The 21,768-nt window shown below is 34.1% G+C and overlaps 1 protein-coding gene and 1 long non-coding RNA gene across 2 annotated transcripts in view; one reads left to right on the forward strand and one right to left on the reverse strand.

The window, feature by feature from the left end:
* LOC148938667 (uncharacterized) overlaps window positions 1-21,768 on the forward strand; it is a 96,153-nt gene that overhangs the window by 51,359 nt on the left and 23,026 nt on the right. The window lies entirely within an intron of this gene.
* LOC148938669 (uncharacterized) lies at window positions 1,866-12,777 on the reverse strand. Its single transcript, XM_089107619.1, has 3 exons — window positions 12,702-12,777; window positions 4,546-5,142; window positions 1,866-2,263 (listed from the first exon to the last, which is right to left on the reverse strand). The coding sequence occupies exons 1-3, from the start codon at window positions 12,775-12,777 to the stop codon at window positions 1,866-1,868; spliced, it is 1,071 nt and encodes a 356-aa protein (XP_088963745.1).

The raw sequence follows: 21,768 nt of genomic DNA on the forward strand, positions 1-21,768 counted from the left end.
TCAGGAGAGGGCTCACTCGAACGGAAATCAAAAGCTCGAGAGCCCTTTCTAAATGACCAAAAATATTGGAGGTCATTTAGCTCTCCTTCCATGCCCCTTTTCCCTCAAAGATATCCAATTTTGAAAATGCTATTTTTTGCTTCTTTATTGAAATTTCTGGAGGAAAATCCCCTCCTTCATTTTGTGGATTGTACCTAACCAGGTTGGTATTTGCTTTTTTGGTAGCACCAATTTTTAATATGTTATAGGATTTTCCTCTGAAGCCACTGCTTAAATCTCTCCTTTGAAAGCCCATACTGGCTTAAAGGATTATGCAACACCACCTATTCTCTATAGACAAACACGGAAGAATAATATGGCAATGAACCAATTTGTCCTTAGAAAAAATTGCCTAACTATTGTCTGATGAAGTTCAGATACCAGTTTTTTATTCTCCTCGTCCTTGTAATGATGTCAGAAATACAACTAGAAAATGTCGCAATTAATTTTGTTTTTCATGTGCTTACGTGATGTCTCCATTTTAAGACATTTATTAAATTTTAATTTATATTGGACACTTTTTGCACTTCAATATTTTCCAAATTGTAAATATGGCCTACATGGAGGTCGTATCCATTTTATCGTTTTAATAAATCTAATTCATTATAAATTTAAATCATTAAATATAAATTCAAATGACAGCATTGTTTTCGGTCATTTAATGTCAGTTAAATCAAGCGTGTTTTAAAGACAGCTTGATATTTTATTTTATTTTTGTTTGGGGGGGGGGGTGAAATAGGTTCTATACCCATTCTGAAATAAGGCAAATTATGTCTGTTATATACTTTTGAAAATATAATGTTTGCCTGAAGGCCTTTACTCGTATTCGTACTCCTGATTGTTTATTTAAATAGCTATGGTAGTACTAAAATATTAACGCTAAATTATGCTCCTTTTATAATCACAAATAAAACGCAAAATAACTTGGTTAAATCCCCTTCCCCGAGCCGAAAAATTAGACATTCAGGCTAGACACCTAAGTTGTGAAAAGGGCTGCCCGTTGCAAAAACCTTCACGATTTTTATTATTTATTTACTATCATACATTCTAAAATAAAATTACATTTGTCTTCTTACTCTATCCCAATAAATAACTGTTCTTTCGTATAAACAGGTGAAACTAGTGTGAAAGCTGTTAATGTGGTAGCTAAGGTCATTCAGGCGAATATGAAAGAAGAGACTCCCAATGACTCAAGTAAATCTTTCGGCAAATCGTGTGTTGAGGTGAATTCCCTAAAAAATTAATTCGGGACTTATCCATGGGGACCCAAAGCAGGACACTTGGTTTAAGGCTAACCACGAATAGATTTTTTCTTGGGGGGGGATAGGGGGCAATGGTAACAAACGATTCATTAGATAATTGGAATAATAAGTTGGAAAGACTGCGATTTGAGGGGGATTATCTTCCATGAGTCAAACTTCATTTCAAAATCCAGTAACTACATTTCTCAAAATCCAGTGACTCCATTTCTCCAGTAACTCCCGTAAAATACTTATAAAATACCGAATTTTACTATCCTAAATAACAAATCATAGTTTTCTGAAAACAAAATTTTCAATTATTTAAATTTTCTGGCTTATCGTGAAAACTTTTGGGACACTCAAATGTCTCCTTTATATAAAGCTATGAAAAACCAATCAACCATGTGGGGTTAACTTTGATAAAATGGATTGGTACCTAGCTTAGTCTCTTTAAAAGTTTTGATTGAGTTTGGCTCTCCTCGTAAATGAATTTATTGTTTGCAACGAAAATTCCCATAAGCCTAAGTTTGGTCATTTGCAATCTTTGTTGCTCATCGAAAGAAAAAGAATATTGAACTTACCAATTTATTCCAAGTCACCGCTCCCTTCTTCCTCACTACTCTCATCTTTAGCTTCAGAGAAGTTTGATCCACGAAAACGGATGCTATTGGCAAAGCTTTTGACTACCAGGCTTTGCAATTCTTTTGCCTCCTCCTCTTCTTCATTTAGCATGTTTTCAGGCTCAGAATCCTCTATTTTCTCTTCTGAATTCTCTTCATTTTCTCTATAATCCAGATTACTCTCCTTTGCTGCATCTTCAGGATTAGGTTGTGATTGTCCAATAGAATCAAATGTCGGTACTGGCACTTCTTTCTCGCTATTGTTATGAACTACAGAAGTGCTGGCGTCTGGACTTGTTTCTTCAGGATGTTTTATTTCTGTTTGAAGTTGAATGTCAGATTCGGGTTTTGTTTCTTCTTGACCTAAAGTTAAAAATAATACTATTTAACAGATTATTCAACATAAAATATCATTATTTGATATATGTAAGTAATTTACATGTTACTGTGAAAATATATGTATAACAACATACCCTACTAGGCTTTTATTTGAGGGGTGGGCTCTTTTCTACTGCTACCACTAACAACTCACTGAAGGACGAAGCTGCTTGAGGCCAACAGCTTCACAAGCTTCTCTATCCCTATCTATTCAAAAGCCTCCCTCTTTACACCCTCCCAGGAAGTTACCATTCATTTAAATCTTTTCTTGCGATATCTTCCCATGTCAATCGGGGACAACTTGGTTTTTGTTTGGCCCTAGACGGTTGGCCATTAAGGACAATCTTTGGTGATCTTTCATCCTTCATCCAAAACACCTGCCCTAGCAACCTCAACCTCTTTTTCATTTATAGCCCTAGAAAGCAGTATTGAACCACGCTTTTCACCCAGCCTATTTGAGATATGGTCAGTCAGTCGAGTAGGCTACAAAAAAACAATCCGTAGGCAATTTCTCTTGAAAATATCTAATAATTCTTCCTCCGTTTTTCGGAACAACCGCGCTTCACAACCATACTTGACCACTGTCGTCACTTTAACTTCCAATATTCTAATCTTGGTTCGCAGACTTGTCTTCCTTTTCTTCCAAACTTTTCTCAACTGTGAATCACCTTTTCACCTTCACTTATTCCTAGCCTTAGCGATTTAGTCTTCTTACTATTAATTTTCAAGCCTTTTCTTGTACCCTGAACTCTCAATACCTCTAAAATTTCATTCATTTTGCTAATTTCTAGCTTCTGAAGAATCATAAAAATCCACTGGAGGCAGTTCCATTACAGCAGGGACGGGGAGGCATATTTACCATAAGGTCCAAACATTAATAAAACCGAGTAAAACGGAGTTCTTAGAAACAGGAATTTCTCTCTGTTTCTTCAGAGAAATTATTAACAGCTGCACCTTCTCCCCAAGTAAAACTAAAATGCTGTTTGATGAAAAGGTCGATTTTAGTAAAGTCCAAAACCCTCTTTGTGTAATTGGACGCTACAAGGTGAAGTCAATGTTTTCTTCCTGTAGCTGTCGAGTAACTTCTGTGGAATGTCAGGTAGGGAAACTGATTTTATTAGAATGCTGTAGAGTATTTTTGGCCCTGAATTCAGTGGTTTTATGTAGCAACGTTTGCGTTGCGCTGTAACTGTGTACGTTGTATGCAATAACTTACCCATTGTTCAGGGATGCTAATTGTGGAGGCGCGAATGCACCTCCTTTTAAATTTTCAAAAAACACTTTTTTTGGTATTATCGTTTGAATTATTGCCTCCTCCTAGATTTGGAAAAATATTATTTTTTTTTTAATCTTATTTAAAAAAAACTGAATGAAAATATCCCAACATTTTCATGAGTCCGTGACCCTGGATGGGTACATGTCCTGTTTGTTACCTGTTTAGACCGGTTTTGATGACAGAGTACAGAATTGGGATCAATGTCGATGATAAATTTCAATATATTTTTCATAGCTATGCACTTGTTAACAATTTAACTCAGATGGGTGTTTTAATGATAGGACACCTTTACTACTGTTTTGTGACAAGACTCTACTAAAGAGAGGTTGAAGGTGGCACTTGGAAGAGGTTGATAAGATTTGTGTTGAAGAGATATACTGAAAACCAAAAATCTCATCTGTCTCACCACTACTTTACAGGGGCGTAGCTTCAGCATTTTTATTGGGTGGCAAGAGGGGTCTACATCCGGATGGTCAAGGGGAATGAGCTATATAATAGTTTTTTATTCAAATTATTGGTGGAGGGCAATTTCCTCTCTCCTTGCCCCCCGCCCCTCCCCCAAAGACGCCATTGCTACCTGATTTGCATTTATTTAAAAAAAAATATAAAAAACCGTCCCCGGACAATATAAAGGTGAGTAGAATGGGAAGCTCTGTGCTCCAAAAGTGGACTAGAAATTAGGGTTACCAGCACCAATGAAATTGCGCCAGGGGGTGAACATCCCTTTTGCAGAAATTAGATTAACAATTTAATTATTTAAGTTTAATTAGTTCGTTGTCTTACATTTTTCATAATTTCAAGTAGTATTTATTATCAGGATCTACAAATTTTATGTGTGCGGAAGTATAAATTTATTTTTCTTGGAAAATACAAGAAGCAACCCAATTCATTATTTTCTTGCAAAAAAATTTATTGCGAGAAATTTGCTATTGTGCCATAGCCTAACTAGCTCCCCCCCCTGACAGATCATAAAAAGACAAACATTTAGTACCTTCTATTGTTTCCAAACCATGGAGTTTATCTCCTTCTTCTTCATCTGAACGATGTTCAACGCTGATATCCCTCTTGTCAACACCATAATCGGCTACAGGGTCACGTGGCTTGAAAGTATTGCTCAAAGCGTCAAGAATAACTTTATACATACTGTTTTCACCTTCAGTTGTCGTAGTTACATTTTCGCTAGCAAACTCGGCTGTAGTTACATTTTCGCTAGCAAATTTGGTAACAATTTCAAGTTCAGCTTCTGGTGTTGTGATATTCAAGACTTCGCGGCTATCTTCTTGTGACTCATCTCGGCTTTCTTGCTCCAAATCATCAAACGCAGCCTCATCAAAGTTGTTATTCAATACAGTTTCAGATGAGGTTTCATTTAAAGTGGTTCTCAATACGTTGTCAGGAGTGTCATTTGAGGTGGTATTTAATACGGTTTCAGCGGAGGTTTTATCGGAGGTAGGTTTCAGTATGCTCTCAGCTATGGTATCGTTTAGGGTGGTCTTTGGTACAGTTTCAGCTGAGGTTTCATCTAAGGCTGTATTTACTACGCTCTCAGCAGAAGTTGATCCTTCTATGAACTCTGCCTGCGTCAACCCTGTAGGAAGAAAATAGATACTTAAGATTTGGGGAGGTTAGAAACAAAACACATGCATTAGTAATATGTAGTCCAAATATTTTCTATCTGACTGTAAATTTTTCATCTATGTTTGAATTCCGGCCATTTTCCACTTCTAGCGTAATATTTTTGTTTAACATAGCTATTCTTTATATAATTGGTAAGTCTTTGTAATACTCAACCTATCCTTGCTCTGAAAACAATTACTTGTTTTTAGAAAAAATTTGTTTAAGTTCATTTTGGTTTATTTTTAATTGACATAGTTTCATGATTGGTTAATATTAAGAATATTCACTCTGAAAATAAAATTGAAATTTTAAAATTTTGGAATTTTCACTGTTTTTGCACTGCACAAAATCTGAATATTCAGTTAAATTTTCGATCAGAAGGTGGATCAGACGATCAGACGATGGGATGCACTATGTATGTTCCAATATGAACTGCAATTATGAAAATAAATTGTTGGGGAGTAAAGGCACTTAAGAATTTAGAATTATAATTTAGTTTTGTTCATTAGTTTTTTTTAATTTATAGTTTTATTTTTATCACCTGAAACTGTTTATAGTTTTCAATCTAAGGAATTTTGCTGCTTATTGTTATTATCATATCATATGTAAATGGCGCTTCCCATGAAGAATATTTTCGCTCAAAAGCTTAACTTTGTTGTTTTTGATTTTGAGAGGTATATAATACGGCTAAGAAACTTACTTCGATAATGCCCAAAATGCAATGAAAACTTCAATGCAGGTAACTGTTAACATAGACAGCGAAAATTCATTGTCTAAAGTAAAGTGTTTTAACTATTATTATGTTTTAATTTCATTTTTAAGTTCCAGAAACAGTAAAATAAGGACACCTTTTTGCCGCCTCCACCTTTGTTAGGTCTATTCATGACTGAAAACCGCTATTTTCTCTTTGTTGTTCCTAAGGTATGAAGTTTTAGGGCATTACCACTTTCTTGTCAGCATTGCCACATTGAACCATAAAATAAATAAGTAAACATAATCAGTTAAAATCATAAACCTTTTTTTGCCTATAAAAACTCAAACTTTAACCCTGTGTTGACCCCAAATACATCTGTACCTTCAAATGAAAGTTATATCTTCTTGAGCTGTTTAGCGCCATAATTTGAATATACAAAACAGCTGTTTAGCGATAATTGGATTTTTAAAATTTTTCACTCACCTTTTTTTTAATTTGGCACCCATTACTACCGAAATCTACCGATCTGCATATAACTATGTCTTTATCACTAAAAATTGAATCCCTAATTTTTTCGGTAAATATAGCTGGTCTTATCTTAAGATAAATATGGTTGTATGAGTTTCCACTTACCCAATTCAAGTAATCAGATTTGATTTTCACTGTCCTTGATATTTTTAGTTAAAAATGAGAAAGCAGTTTGGTTTGGCAAATTATTCACCGAAAATAACTTCGGTAAGCTTTTAAGATATTAAATAAAAAAAACAAGTTTTTTAAACTGAAAGTAAGGAGTGACATTAAAACTTAAAACGGACAGAAATTATTCTGTATATGAAAGGGGATGTCCCGTCCTCTACGCCTCGCTCTTTACGATAAAGTTTTTTATTGTTTAAAAAAATAAAGTTGTGGGAAAGTCAAACTTTAGCGTAAAGAGCGAGGCGTTGAGGAGGGGACATCCCCTTTCATATACGGTATAATTTCTGTTTGTTTTAAGTTTTAATGTCGCTCCTTACTTTCAGTTTAAAAAACGTTTTTTTATTTAATTTCTGATTTTTTTTTTAAATAATGATGGACAATCCGGTGCCCCCTTCATAACAATGTCCCTTCCCCCATGAAACCTTCCTTCATGAAAAGATCCTCCCATATAACCCACCCCCACTACCAGAAAAAATTCCCCCTGAAAACGTCGGTATACTTCCCAATAATCAATACTATATGCTAACATAGGGTAAAGTTCATAACTTTCAGCCCTCCCCCTGGGGGCTTTGAGGGATTAAGTCATCCTAAAAGACATAGTTATAATATTTTCGACCATGCTGAACAAAATGGCTAATTTTGATCGGGTGAGTTTTGGGAAAAAATGAGTGTGGGAGGGGGCCTAGGTGCCCTCCATGTTTTTGGTCACTAAAAAGGGCACTAGCACTTTTAATTTCCGTTCCAATGAGCCCTCCCACGATATTCTAGGACCACTGGGTCGATACGATCACCTCTGGAAAAAAAAAAATAAATAAAAATAAACACGCATCCGTGATCTTTCTTCTGGCAAAAAACGGAAAATTCCACATTTTTGTAGATAGGAGCTTGAAAACTCTACAATAGGGTTCTCTGATACGCTGAATATGATGGCGTGATTTTCATTAAGGTTCTATAACTTTTAGGGGGTCTTTCCCCCTTTTTTCGAAAATCAGCCAAATTTTCTCAGGCGCGTAACTTTTGATTGGTAATATTAATCTTGATGAAACTTATATATTTGAAATAAAAATTAAAATCTGATTCTTTTGATGTATCTATTGGTATCAAAATTCCGTTTTTTAGAGTTTCGGTTACCATTGAACCGGTTCGCTCCTTACTTACAGTTCGTTACCACGAACTGTTTGATGAATGTTACCCCTACCCACCATATATACCAATTCAGGTTATATATTTGCACATTAGGGGGGAGGGGAGGGGTGGGGGTAAAGTTTAAACTTACCTAGTATTTACATGAAAAATAAAATTTAATTCATATTTAATTGGTAGCATTATCATTGTTAATTGGTGAATCTCTCATCCAGACTTCATGTACCTCAGTTGGTTCTGCACTTCCCAGTGGTACTTCAAATACTTCATCTGCTTTTCTAGGGCTTATTTCTTCTGAGTTGGTATTATTCATGATGAGTTGTAGGTCATTCCCTCTTTGGACAAAAGCTTCCCAACTTTCAACATACACTTGATCTTCCTAAAAATGAAATGATTTTTAGTATGCTATTTATAAGACCAACTATTTTAACAAAAGAAATGTTTGAATGGTTCAAAAATTTACATAAAAGGACTAGAAGTTTGCTAAGTTTTGCAAAAAAAAATATAAATTATTAATCCACCACTCTTTTCAAATAGATCATTTATTACTTTGCTACTTTTAGAAATAATTCACTTTTACAAGGGCTAATTAAGCATTTTTAATTTTAAGTAAATTTAGATTGATTTGTTATAGGCTACCATTAATGTTGAAATTATTGACTACTCAACAATTTGTCAAATCAATCCTCTGTTTTGCCTCTATTATTGATTAGCCAGTGGCGCAGAAAGAACATCTTCAGATGTCTGGGAAGCAGGGAGAGGGTGTATAGGAGTTGATTTTACTCATTTAGTGTTCATTTCATATATCAGTGCTCATACCTCTCTAAAAAATACCTCTCAACAAAATATATTTTTTTTACCACCTCTTCAAGAAATAGAATCCCTGCCAAGCCATTTCATTTTGAGCTACATACTTTATAGTGTTAAAGTGTTTAAGATTTTATAGTGTTTAAGGCGTTTTAGTCAGTCTTGTTACAATTTTACTGCATTTTAAGTTCAAGGGTGCCGGCAAACAATTTTCCAGGGGGGGCAAACGCCAAATATAAGTGGGGGTTGGGTGACGGAATGTATTTCGGGAAATTTTTTTGCAGGAATGAGTTTATTTTTAAATACTTTCATTGGAAAAAACTTAAAAAAAGAGCAATTAAATTCCTTGGAAAATGAAACAAAATACATTAAATATTAAATGACAAGGATTTCTGGTAAAGGAATCAATTTGTTTAATCTATAGTATATTTAATTATTATGGGTTGTTGTAATTATTATGGGTTGTTGTAATTATTATATATGGCTGTTGTCTGTTAGAGCTTAGTCTACACTCCCTTTTTAATAGTTATTGAAAGGACACTGTCTTGCCATAACCATGCCCATCCTTTCTTTATTATTTCTTTCTCTCAAGTGTGTCTACTTCAAAAAAAAAAAAAAAAAAAAAAAAAAACACTTCGGATTCAAGTAAAAACCTAACTTGCTGGTGCAATAGACCAAACAGACCCAAAGCAAAAAATAAACGGCCAAATTATTGTGAGAAGGTCTATGTTTATTTGAGATTTCCCTTTTCAACAGGTACAGGGAAAGACAATCTGTTTCTTGTCCAAATGGCCTCTTATCACCATATTTTGTAGCACCGGGTGTATCAAAAAGCCTCACTGTGTCCCTAGTCCATTTTCTAAGGTGGATACGTTTTCTAAATGTTTTTTTGAAGAAATAGGAATGTGAAGATGAGAGAATTGAATGAGTCGTATAGTAGACGGTTCGTATATGTATTAGTCAACATACAAATTTTGGGTTAAAATTAGTGGAGAATGCCAAATAGAGATTGAGCTCTAAGCTTTTGTTTCTCAGATAGGGCTGGCGCTCATCATTTTGAATATAATCATTTTACTTATTCAAAAGTACTACTGAGTTTAGTAAGGATCCCACAATCGGATCTATTCTGTGTAGGATTGTTCAGGTACAATATTAAGAAAATTTACAAAAAAACAAATGGCAGAGAAAAGAGGATGAGAGGTATTTAGGGTGTATATGCTAGGACCGGGCTCCAACAAATTATGGGGGACAAAGTATGACAGCTAAAATACTAAGCGTAATGAGATTGGAAGGAACAAAATCGCAATTTTAAAAGCAGAATGACCGTATCTAAATTTTATTAAATATTAATTTTAAGGCTTGTGAGGAATCTTCGGAAGTCCCTTTTTTTGTAGGGGATAAGCTTCCTGAGCTGTCCTTTTAGGATGTTTTTTGTCACCGACCCTTGCCCCTCTGAAGTTGACATGAATTTAACTCATGTTGAGCCTGGTTTGTATGACAGTTAAAATACTAAGCGTAATGAGATTGAAAGGAACAAAATGGCGATTTTTTTTTTATAGGGGATTTTTTTTATGGGATAAGCTGCTTGAGCCGTCCTTTTAGGATGGCTTTTCTCACTGACCCTTGACCCTCTGAAGTTGACATGTAGCTGACTTGTGTTTATACTGTTTTTTATGAAAGATAAAATACAAGTCCTACTGACATTGAAAGGAACAAATTGTGACAGTTAAAATACTATGCGTAATGAGATTGAAAGGAACAAAATGGTAGTTTTTTTGTAGTTTTTTTTTTATTATTATTATTATTATAGGGGATAAGCTTCCTGAGCCGTCCTTTTAGGATGGTTTTTGTCACCGACCCTTGCCCCTCTGAAGTTGGCATTTATTCATTCGCAAAAAAAATTAATCATGGCCTTGACCGTTTTAATAGATAACAAAAATGGCGATTGATATTCGTTTTTATTGTGTCTCTTTCTCAGGCTAGAAATAGTACTGTTGGCTCTTATTGGACAGAAGCTGGAACCATCACTCGAAAAAAAGTTGCACCTGAAGTTGTGAGCTTTGAAATCAACAACTTGAAACCGGACACGTTTTATAAAGTAGAAATAAGAGCTCACAATGCCATTGGCTTCAGTGAACCAAAAGAAATTATTGTTAAAATTGCCAAGGGTGAGTAATCCGTTTGCTTTTTTTTTCTCCAGGATAGTATTAGGGTTGTTGTATATAAATAAATAAGAATAATAACTATGAAGCATGACACGAGCTTCGGCAGTCTCTATATTTATTATTAAATTTTAAATTTTATGGCTTCTTTTTATATATATAAAAAAATAGAATAAAAAAACAATTCAAACCTTTTCGAGGTTTGGGGACTAGGGGAATTTTGTGTTAATAGAGAGTAGGGGAATTGGGGAATCGGTGGTTAGGGATCATAACAATTGATTGAAGATATATGATTTATCAATAAAAGATTAGACATATCTTAAAATTATAATGATTATGAAATTTTATTAAAATTATTAGATTAAAAATTCGATTATCATGGATTTTTTTTTTAATAAGGTCTTAAAATGAATAAAAAGGTTAGGATCGTTTTTGAAATTTTCAAATAAAAGTTGTGAATTGCCAAGTTCGATCAGGTTTTTATTATACTTGTAACGCACTGTGAATATTTTCTGTTTTTTACTTAATTTAAACTGTTTAAAGTCTGTTTTCTTTTTTTGCCAAGTTGCTATAATACTTTCAGTGAGTGTGAATGTTTTGATAAATGTGAAAAAAATAGCCATTGAGAAAAAAAAAATAAATATACAACTTCTGCTAAATCTTTAATTAAAAGAAATTAAGATGTTTAAAAAACTGAATAAACTTTTAAATATACAGTGAATTTTTAATTTTAAAAAAATTTTTGTAAAAAGAATAATTACATTAAGAATATTTTTACTTAGCCTATGTAATCATTTTTAAAAATTGGGTGCAGGTTTACTAAAAAAAAAAGATTAAATAATTTAAAATTTATTTTAAAAAGATGATAAAAATATCATTTTAAAAAAAACGAAAGACATTTAAATAAATAGTTGTTATCATATAAAAAAAGCCCAATATGATAAGAAAAAACACTAATGAATGGGGAGTGCTATATACTATTGCGTATGTCCGTGTTTATCTTCTGATATTCCTTACTCTGTCATATTGGTCATAGTAGGTTTGCTAGATTACGTTACGTCCATACGTAATGTTTATTTTCTACATTTTCAACATATATCTTGAATGATTAAGTCAAATTTGTCTGTGCATTGAGCTCTGTATTCACTATGTACTTGTATATAGCGAATGGAAGCTATTATTTTCTTCAGGTATTGGCTCCATAAATAGTCTCCATTTATAGATGGATCTTAGGTTTTAGAAATATATTTAGTTACTTGGCAAATCCATAAAAAGACTATGTAAAGCGATCCGAAGTCATGATACCAATACATAATTTTTGCCTTGCTCGATTAGTTGAATACCATGAGTATTTAAAACATAATAAAAATAAAAATATAAACTGCATTTTAATTTGTGTTTGGTGGGAGACTTAAGGGGTACTAAAAGACGTAATAAATAGACTAAATAAGAATAAAATGAAAGAACTGATAAACAACGAGTAAAGTATTGTGGCAGTGGAGGAAGGACGTATCACATTTTGTTTGTTCAGCTTTAAGAATCATAATAAATATTATCACACTTCAGTTTATATTGAATATAGTTTATTCTTCAAATGAAGCTATTCACAGAAAATTTATTTAGCTTTTAAAATCGTTTTTCGCATTTTAAATTCAAAAATATAAATTATAATCAAAAAAGAAACTAATGTAATAATTGAGATTTTTGTATTCAAGAATTAAAATAAATAAAAAAAACACAAACAAAAAAACTAACGTCCATCACTTTTGGAAGAAGATGAATTTGTAGTTGCAAATAATGAAAAATAAAAATTAAATTAAAATAAGCAAGAGTTATTTAATCAAAAAAATAGAAAAGAATAAAAATTTTGTTAATTACGTGTATAATATCATAACGTCAGCACAGTGTATGTATTAAATTTCTAAAATGATTGTACTGAATATTGTAAGTTATGGTGCATAATGTGCAAAGGTTGAATTATTCTCCCACTGTTTTGTTTTTGCCTTTGCACTGGGCTACCATACTTACTGTATGTAACAAGTACTATACCTCCGGTTGGAGTGGCTAATATTTGGGGCTTCTCTGGAGCTGATCTCGGAGGCATCGTCAACTCTGTATAGGCTCCCGGCCTAGATAATCCAATCGGGGTTTTACTAAGGAACCGAAAATGATACGTCGTCTGAGGCGTTAGATTATTAAGGATGTACGGAGATTCTTTAATAAAAAAGACACTATTAAGGTCATCGTAATTTTATAGGCACACTCTATTTGAGACCTATCACAAAACATTAATGAATGGCTTCTCACTATAGTGTTATAGTGCAGGCTATAATGGTAAGACTAGCAGAAAAATAGGGTAAACCAGGCTCAACATGAGTCGTTTAGCAAAATGATAAAATGTAGAGAAAAGAAAATACAAATTTGGCCCGGCCCCCCGGTTTTTAATAAAAAATTTTGTCCCCCCCTAAATTTATGTGAATTTACGCCCCACGGGTGGTAGAAACTAACTCCAATTTCCTTTCTTTTCGATTAAGCCTGAATATGGGGTCTGTGTTATGATAACTCTAGTTCTACTAAAATTTTCTTTTTTTTTATCATAATTGATTACATTTATTTGCTTACCGGCATAGAATGTTCCAGTCAATTTAAAATTAATGAAATATTATACATTGGGGACACTTGGGTTCAGAATCTGCTAAAAGCAACATATTGCTTGCACCAAATATCTTTTAAGCCTGGGTGTCAGAAATATTATCGCCCCTGATGAAATTTTAAGCACTTGAGAAACGTTTCTCTAGCATTAATCACCCTAATTAGAGGGTAGCATTAATCACCCTAATTAGAGCTGTTCAATTTTCCAATAGAGGGTTCAGGTGGAACCACCTAAGGAAATTTACAAGATTCATAAAAAAATTATGTATTACGTTTTTGTGCAAATAAAGAAACGTTCAAGTAATCTTACTATAAATTGAACAACTCAAAATTCAAACAGTTCGTGGTAACGAACTGTAAGTAAGGAGCGACCCGGCTCAATGGTAACCGAAACTCTAAAAAACGGAATTTTGATACCAATAAATACATCAAAAGAATCATATTTTTATTCTGATTTCAAATATATAAGTTTCATCAAGTATAGTTTTACCCATCAAAAGTTACGCGGCTGAGAAAATTTGGCTCATTTTCGAAAACATGGGGAAAGACCCCCTAAAATTTATAGAATCTTAATGGAATTTTCACCATCATATTCAGCGTATCAGAGAACCCTACTGTAGAGGTTTCAAGCTCCTATTTACAAAAATGTGGAATTTTCCATTTTTTGCCAGAAGTATAATCACGGATGCGTGTTTTTTTGTTTTTTTTTTCTTTTCTCCAGGGGTAATCGTATTGACCAAGTGGTCCTAGAATATCGTAGGAGGGCTCATTGGAACTGAAATTAAAAGTTCTAGTGCCCTTTTTAAGTGACCAAAAAATGGAGGGCAACTAGGCCCCCTCCACGCTCATTTTTTCTCAAAGTCACCCAATTTAAATTTTGAGAGAGCCATTTTGTTCAGCATAGTCGAAAATCTAAAAAATTTGTCTTTTTTCTGGTTTTAGATAAGATTTTTTTTTTATATAAGATTTTCTTAATGTTTAATACTCAATCGTTTAACGCCTGATAGAAAATAAAAACTTCTTTCTGAAAAATTTTACCCCCCCCCCCAAAAAAAAAACAAACAAAAAACAACCTTCTATTGAGATGAAATTTAGCTATAGACTACGCTAATGTACAAGGTTGGGGAATTAAAGATTGAACCGGAAGTAATCCCAAAAATATGATTCATAAATAAATTGTAAATTATTGCCTATAGGGGGGAATAGGGGGCTATCATTTTTAAATGATAATACCTCCTTTTTTTTATTGAAAGCAGGGGTGCCAAAAAGATAATTATTTTTTTCATTTAAAGTGGAGACAGAAGAAAATGATATCAAATTCCCTGGGAAACCATTGAAATATTTTGATAGACCCAGGCCCCCCCCATTAGGACTTGTTCATCGTCTTGGGTATTTTGCGATTTCTTATAGGCTACTGGCCTAATTTGGCTTTTGTTTCTGGTCCCGTTTAATTAGGCTATTTGGATCCTATTGAATGCCATGGTGAATTTATCAATCAGTTTTTGTATTGTTTGAGTATATCTGAATAATTTTGACATTTTTGTTGTTGTATTTGTACCCCTCACTAAGACCCTCAATTTTTTTTCAAGGAACACTAAGCTTTTTAACGTTATTTTTCGTGTTTGTTTTAACAATATAGTGAACAATTTATTCATTAAGTAAATCATTTTTCTAATGAATGGTGAAACGGTATCCTCTCAAGGTGGTATCCCGAGGGGGGGGGAGTAGGGATGTATTAAATTTAAATGATAATATATTGAAATTTTTTTTATTGAAAGCAGGGATCCCTAAAAGTGCACATTTTTTTAATTTAAAGCAGACACGGCATCCTATCACGGGGGTATCAAGCGGGGGGAGGGGAGGGATAGTGAGCTATAATATTTAAATGATAATACCTCGATTGTTCTTTTAAAGCAGGGGTGCCTGGTCCAGTTCCCAAGTTACATTAAAAGGCCAGGTCATAATAAAAGCTTTCAGTTTGGGAGGCTCAAGGAGGATTCTTTGACAGTCTTATGACCTCAGGGTACTAGATGTTACAACGTTCTTACGTATCTAAAGTGGTTTAAAAAATTCAATCACCCCACAAATGATTACCAAATATATGCACAAATATAACAGATATAACATTTGGAATATTATAACACTTTTTTCAAAGCTCTGAAGAAAAGCAAAGTAGGCTAAATACCCCTAACTACACTTCAAAGCTATTTTAAAAAGAAACTCTTGGGAGATTTCCATGGAAATGACCGTAGCAGAAGCTTTGAGCCTGGGTAACAATTTGGGTAGCAATTTGGCCCCCTCCCACCAGAAAAAAATACTTCCTGAAAATGTCTGTATACTTCCCAATAACCAATACTAATATATATATATATATATATATATATATATATATATATATATATATATATATATATATATATATATATATATATATATATATATATATATATATATATATATATATTTATGTATATAACAAAATGACGATTAGTATTCATTTTTAATGTGTTTCTTTCTCAGATCCAAAACACTACCTTTGACCCCTATTGGAGACAAGCAGGACAGGTATTTAAAACAGAAGTAGATCCTGAAACGGTAACTTATCAACTGGATGAATTGGAACCTGACACAAAATACAAAATATACCTTAGAGCCCACAACTCAATAGGGCTCTCAGAACCGTATCATCAAAACTTCAGTTGGTGAGTGATTATGAACTTTAATTACAATTACTTTAATGCAGTTTTCATTTATCTTTTCTTTAAGCTTAGCTTAGCTAAGCTGTTAAACTGAAATTCACTCAAACTTAAGAGGCGCAAACTTAAAAATAGACATAAGTCCATTTTATTTATAAATATAAAATGGACTTGCTTCGTCAAGTCCATTTTAAGATACACAACATCTCTTTGGATAGTTTGTAGAGTTATTTGTTGGATAGCTTGTAAAAATAGGTGAGAAATACTCAATTTTCTAACAAGATAGGAAAGGCTCCAGAAGCGGAAGAAAACTGATTGATTTGATGATTTATCAGAATTTCTAAAAAAAATTTCAAAGCGGAATTTCAAAATTTTAGGTAAATTAATTATAATTTTTTCACAAATTAAATAAAAAAAAATTATAATATAAACTATATATATATATTTATGTATAAAAAACTTTAAGTATAGGTCCATCCTTTTGCTTTTTTTATATTCAACTCTTTTATAGTATCTTACTAAATACTAATCACAAATATCTACTTCTGTGGTGCTCTATTGTCAACCTAAAAGATCGTCCAAAATGTTATCTTTCTTCATGTTTATCTTTTTGAGAATAAGGCAGTCCTTTTTATTTCCCTTTTTGCCTTTGGAAAAATTCAAATAAATATATTTCCGGACACTCAACTTACTTTGGGATAGAAACTGGGATGATTTTCCATGAAAAAAAAGGAAGAAAAGTCCAGTTATTATATATATGTATTTAGAGATAGTTATTATATATTAGATTTTTTTCGATATTTGTCTCGTACTATTGTTTTCTTTTCTTTTTTTTCTTATATTTTGCTCCGTCCTTTTCAAGTTTTTGTAGGCGAGTATAAATAAATAAAATAAAAATATAAATCCTCCCTTCATGTACTTCTTGTTTCTGTTAGACCACAATCAATTTGAAACAACCTATGGACAAATGACACCTTTGTGCTGAAGAAAGAAAAGTGATTCGACTGCAGTTATATCACAAGGTAAGGTCCCGATGCCTGTTTATTTGTGGTCATGGCAGCCTGATCTTATCAAAACACTGCTTAATAGGTGTATACACTTCCCTTTAGCTAACTTTACCCTGCACCTAACAATGTTTTTCTCAGTGGCTAGCCTACTTGCCGATTTCCAGCATGCATGAAGAGTTTGAAGGTACACTTAGTCAAGGAGGCACACTTGTGCCTCTATAAAGAGGCGACCCACCACAATGTTAAGCGATTTCAGGTCCTAGAGGTCGCAGAGAGACGGCAGTGATCGCATTTTGTAGCCCAAGCTCAAACTAAGAAACTTGCAAAGTTTCATCCTCCTCCAACTTTATCTTCATGGGGTAAACTGGGCCGGAAGTTTCGACCCTCCCACCACAGCCCCCCTTTAACGTTGTCCGATTGGGCTGAAATTTAGAGGTTAAGCTTTCCTAGGGCTTGGGAGCTTATCCTCGAAATTTCAGCTCATTATAACAGAAATTATTCCGTATATGAAAGAGGCTGTGCCCTCCTCAACGCCTCGCTCTTTACGCTAAAGTTTGACTTTCTCACAACTCTTTTTTTAAACAATAAAAACTTTAGCATAAAGAGCGAGGCGTTGAGGAGGGCACACCCCCTTTCATATACGGAATAATTTCTGTTCGTTTTAAGATTTTATGTCACTCCTTACTTTCGGTTTTAAAAACTTTTTTTTTTATTTGAATGATGCGAAAGTGTGGGGTTTGGGGGCGGCAGCCCACCAACTGTGCCTCCTAATCCCTGTACGTTTTAAGGTTCGACCTTGTAACTCAGCCTCTTTAACTCTTTAGAAAACGTAGTTTTTTTTTCAATAGCATGTTAAGGTTAAACTCCCTAAATCCATTGTAGTGTTAATTTTCCTATGCTATGAAAAGAGATCGAGCTCTCTGACCCGGCATGTGAAACTTGGTAGCTTTTTTTGAAAAAGTTTTGCAGCGTAAAAAATGAAAAATTTGAAATAGTCAGTGATCCAAGCCTTGCTATCGTTCAAAAAAAGGGAAGGGGTGGCTCATATCAGCTGCAATTGGTTTGAGGGTGGATCCCATGGTAATCGGGGGCGCTTGCAACGAATATCGGGGTGCACAAGTTTGCACGCTTGTAAAACATGGTCATTTTAATCTATAAAGTCAAATTTGGCCTATAACAACGTCGTACCGCTCTCGATTTTTTTTTACAAGGTAAAATAAACTGAAAACTTTATAAACGTGACATATTCTGAATTCTAAGAAATAATACTTTCACCTGGTATTTATAGTTTTTCCCCACAACTTTTATTTCTTTAGTATTCCCTATTTAATTTTGAAAACAAGGGACTTTTAATATACTTTTTCCTAGTTTTTTCGGTTTTTCTGAAATTTTTTCCTGCATAAGTATATTTTTTATGCTTTATTTGAATTCTGCTCGTCATTACGAGTCAAACTTTTTGCCTTTTTCCCAAAAAATATTAATTCTTGAGAACTATTTATTTTTTCTAAATAGCGTCATAGCTTTCAGAAATTAGCCTACAATGACCAATTTATTTTTTTATTTTTTTAGCTGTTAAAAAAAATGAAAACGAATCAGATTGCACATCATTTGAACCGTCCGAATGTCCTTTACATGTTGTTAACAAAAACAAAGTCGAGACTTGAATCTGCAAGAAAATATAAGCGTTTTAACATGGAAATACCCCCCCCCACCAAAAAAAAAAAATTCTGATTAGTGGCGTTTTACTCTAAATATTTTCAAAACAACCTATAATTTCTATTTCACCAAACGATCAATCACCCTTTTTTTTAATCAAATAATTTATTTATATTCTACATAATTAATATCTTTAACCGGGGAAAAAAACAACAGATGTCTCGTTCTGCGATCGCTTGCGCGAATTTGGTTTCCACACTACTACTACTACTACTAACAACTCATCGCAGCACCAAGCCGCCTGAGGCCAACACAGCTACGCACGCTCCTCCTCCACCCCAATCTATTCAAAGCCTCCCTTTTTACACCCGCCCACGAAGTTCCCATTTCCTTTAAATCTTTCTTTATGACGTCCTCCCAACCCAGACGGGGACGACCTGCTTTCCGTTTAGCCCTAGATGGTTGGCCGAAAAGAACAATCTTCGGCAATCTGTCATCCTTCATCCGAACAACATGCCCTAACCACCTCAACCTTTCTCTCATTATAGACCTAGAAAGCGGTATTGAACCACATTTTTCGTACAGCCTATTGTTCGAAATACGGTCAGTCAGCCGGGTACCCAGAACAATCCTTAAGCAATTTCTCTGGAAAACATCCAGCAAATCTTCATCCGCTCTTCGGAGCAGAGTGTCCATGCTTCAGAGCCATATTTGACCACTGTCATCACTGTAGCTTCTAAATTTCTAATCTTGGTTTGCATACTTATCTTCCTATTCTTCCAAACTTTTTTTAACTGTGAAAAAACACCCTGAGCCTTGGCTATTCTATTTTTAACATCTTCGCTACTCCCACTTTCTTTACTAATCATACTACCAAGGTAAGTGAAACTGCCCACCTGATCAATCTTTTCATTACCCAACGTCACCTTTTCATCTTCACTTATTCCTAGCCTTAGTGACTTGGTCTTCCTAACATTAATTTTCAAACCAATACTAGCACCCTGAACTCGCAAAGCCTCTAAAACTTCATTCATTTTGCTCACACTTTCATCTAGGATGCTTAAATCATCAGCATAATCCAAGTCCAGGAGACTTTTTCCTCCCCATTTGATTCCGTGGTTTCCCATTGCCTTTCCTGTGCTCCTTAAAACAAAGTCCATCAAAATAATCCATATAAAGGGGGATAGAACACAACCCTGCTTAACTCCTGATTTAATACAAAACCAGCTGCTAACCTCATTTACTACCTTAACCGCAGCAGTGTTATTATCGTAAATAGCACTAATCACTTTAATGTATTTGTCTTGCATACCATACAAGGATAAAACCTTTACTAAAGCTCCTCTATCAACAGAATCGAACGCTTGCTCATAATCTATAAAACTGAGGACCAAAGGTGTTTGAGAACTTAGGCACTTCTCAATTATTAACCTAAGAGTGAAAATTTGGTCAACACATCCTCTACCTTTTCTAAAACCGCACTGCTCTTCTCTAACTTTGTCTACGGCATCTCTCAGTCTAAAAAGTATCATATTACTAAGCAATTTGCTACCTACAGAGACCAGACTAATGCCTCGATAATTACCACACTCACTTTTATCACCTTTCTTATAAAGTGGCTTAATTAAGGTTTTCCTAAAGTCGTTAGGGACTTCCCCTTTTTCAAAAATCATATTCATAATCTCCAATAACTTATTTCTAACCTCAGAGCCACCATATTTAAGAAACTCATTTACTACCCTATCAGCACCTGGAGCCTTATTATTCTTTAATCCTTTTAGTACTGTTTCTAATTCCTCCTCACAAAACAAATCTTCCTTCACATCCAAGGTATCGCAAACTTTTTCATTTTCCTCTATATTTTTTCCTGCAACTCTATCTCGGTTAAGCAAATTCTCAAAATGTTCGGCCCATCTCGCTTTAGCTTTTGTCTTATCGCTAATTGCCACCCCATTCCTATCTTTAATTGGGACAAGTCCGGATTGACTACTACCTCTCAATTTGTTAACGTGCCAGTACAATATTTTACTATTATGCCGTCTCGCTGCATCTTCTAAATCCTCGGCAATTTTCTCCATGGCCTCCACTTCACACCTCCTTAGTTCATATTTCAATGCTTTCTCCACTTTCTTTACATTTCTTTTGTTTTCATGTGATCTATCACTCAGATAATTCTTGTACAAGTCCTTTCTCCTTTCTATTAAACTTAAAGCTTTTTTACTAATATTCTTAGCTGCAGTTCTAGCTTTCTTCCCTAATACACCTTCAGCAACTTCACAAATTATTTTTCTAAAATTATTCCAGCCATCTTCCACATTATCAAATTTTAAACCTTCAAGTTTAGTATTCAACTGTTCCTGGAAAGTTTCTCTCAAATTCTCATCCTGGAGTCTACTAACATCATAACTTCCCGGGAGGTAATTACCCGTCCGATATTTTAACTTTAAATTAACCCTTGACACTACTAGATGGTGATCTTTACTTTTAACATCAATAACAGCACTCCTATATACCCTAGTATCTTGTATTGATCCTGTCATTCTTCGATTTACTATAACATAATCAATAAGGTTTGCTGTCTTACCATCACGTGAATACCATGTTAGCTTATGAGCCATTTTATGACCAAACATCGTAGTGGTTATAACTAGGTTGTTAAACCTACAAAATTGCAAAAGTCTGTATCCATTACTGTTTTCTTTTCCTATACCAAATTTACCTAGGCTGGGATACCATCTATCCTTATTTCTACCAACCTGGGCGTTAAAATCTCCCAGCAATAACATCATATTTCTACATGGGACCTTGTCTATTTGCTCCTGTAACTGTAAGTAGAATTCATCTGAGTAACTAGTATCTCCATCAGTCGGTTCTACAGGGGCGTATACTACTCTAACTGATACCTTGAACTTTCTAGTCATAAAATGAGCAATTAGTATTCTATTATTAATACCTTCCCAGCCTAAACAAGACTTAGCCGCTTCCTTATTCATCATGAGCCCTACTCCCTGTCTATGTAACCCATCCTTCCTGCCTGAGTAAACAAATTCTAGATCACCTAATTTCATGCTTCCTACCCCTGGG

This window comes from Artemia sp. Qi Xiang Cuo, unplaced genomic scaffold (assembly GCF_049724085.1).
Source record: "Artemia sp. Qi Xiang Cuo unplaced genomic scaffold, ASM4972408v1 HiC_scaffold_3027, whole genome shotgun sequence".
Classification (NCBI taxonomy): Eukaryota; Metazoa; Arthropoda; class Branchiopoda; order Anostraca; family Artemiidae; genus Artemia; species Artemia sp. Qi Xiang Cuo.

Bases quoted from the DNA above. Each gene is read 5' to 3' on its own strand.
- LOC148938669 (XM_089107619.1), bottom strand. From the start codon at position 12,777: ATGCCTCCGAGATCAGCTCCAGAGAAGCCCCAAATATTAGCCACTCCA. The intron at 5,143-12,701 runs GTAAGTATGGTA...TTCTTCCTACAG, and splicing joins TATAGTACTTGTTACATACA to GGTTGACGCAGGCAGAGTTC. The intron at 2,264-4,545 runs GTACTAAATGTT...TTTTAACTTTAG, and splicing joins TGGTTTGGAAACAATAGAAG to GTCAAGAAGAAACAAAACCC.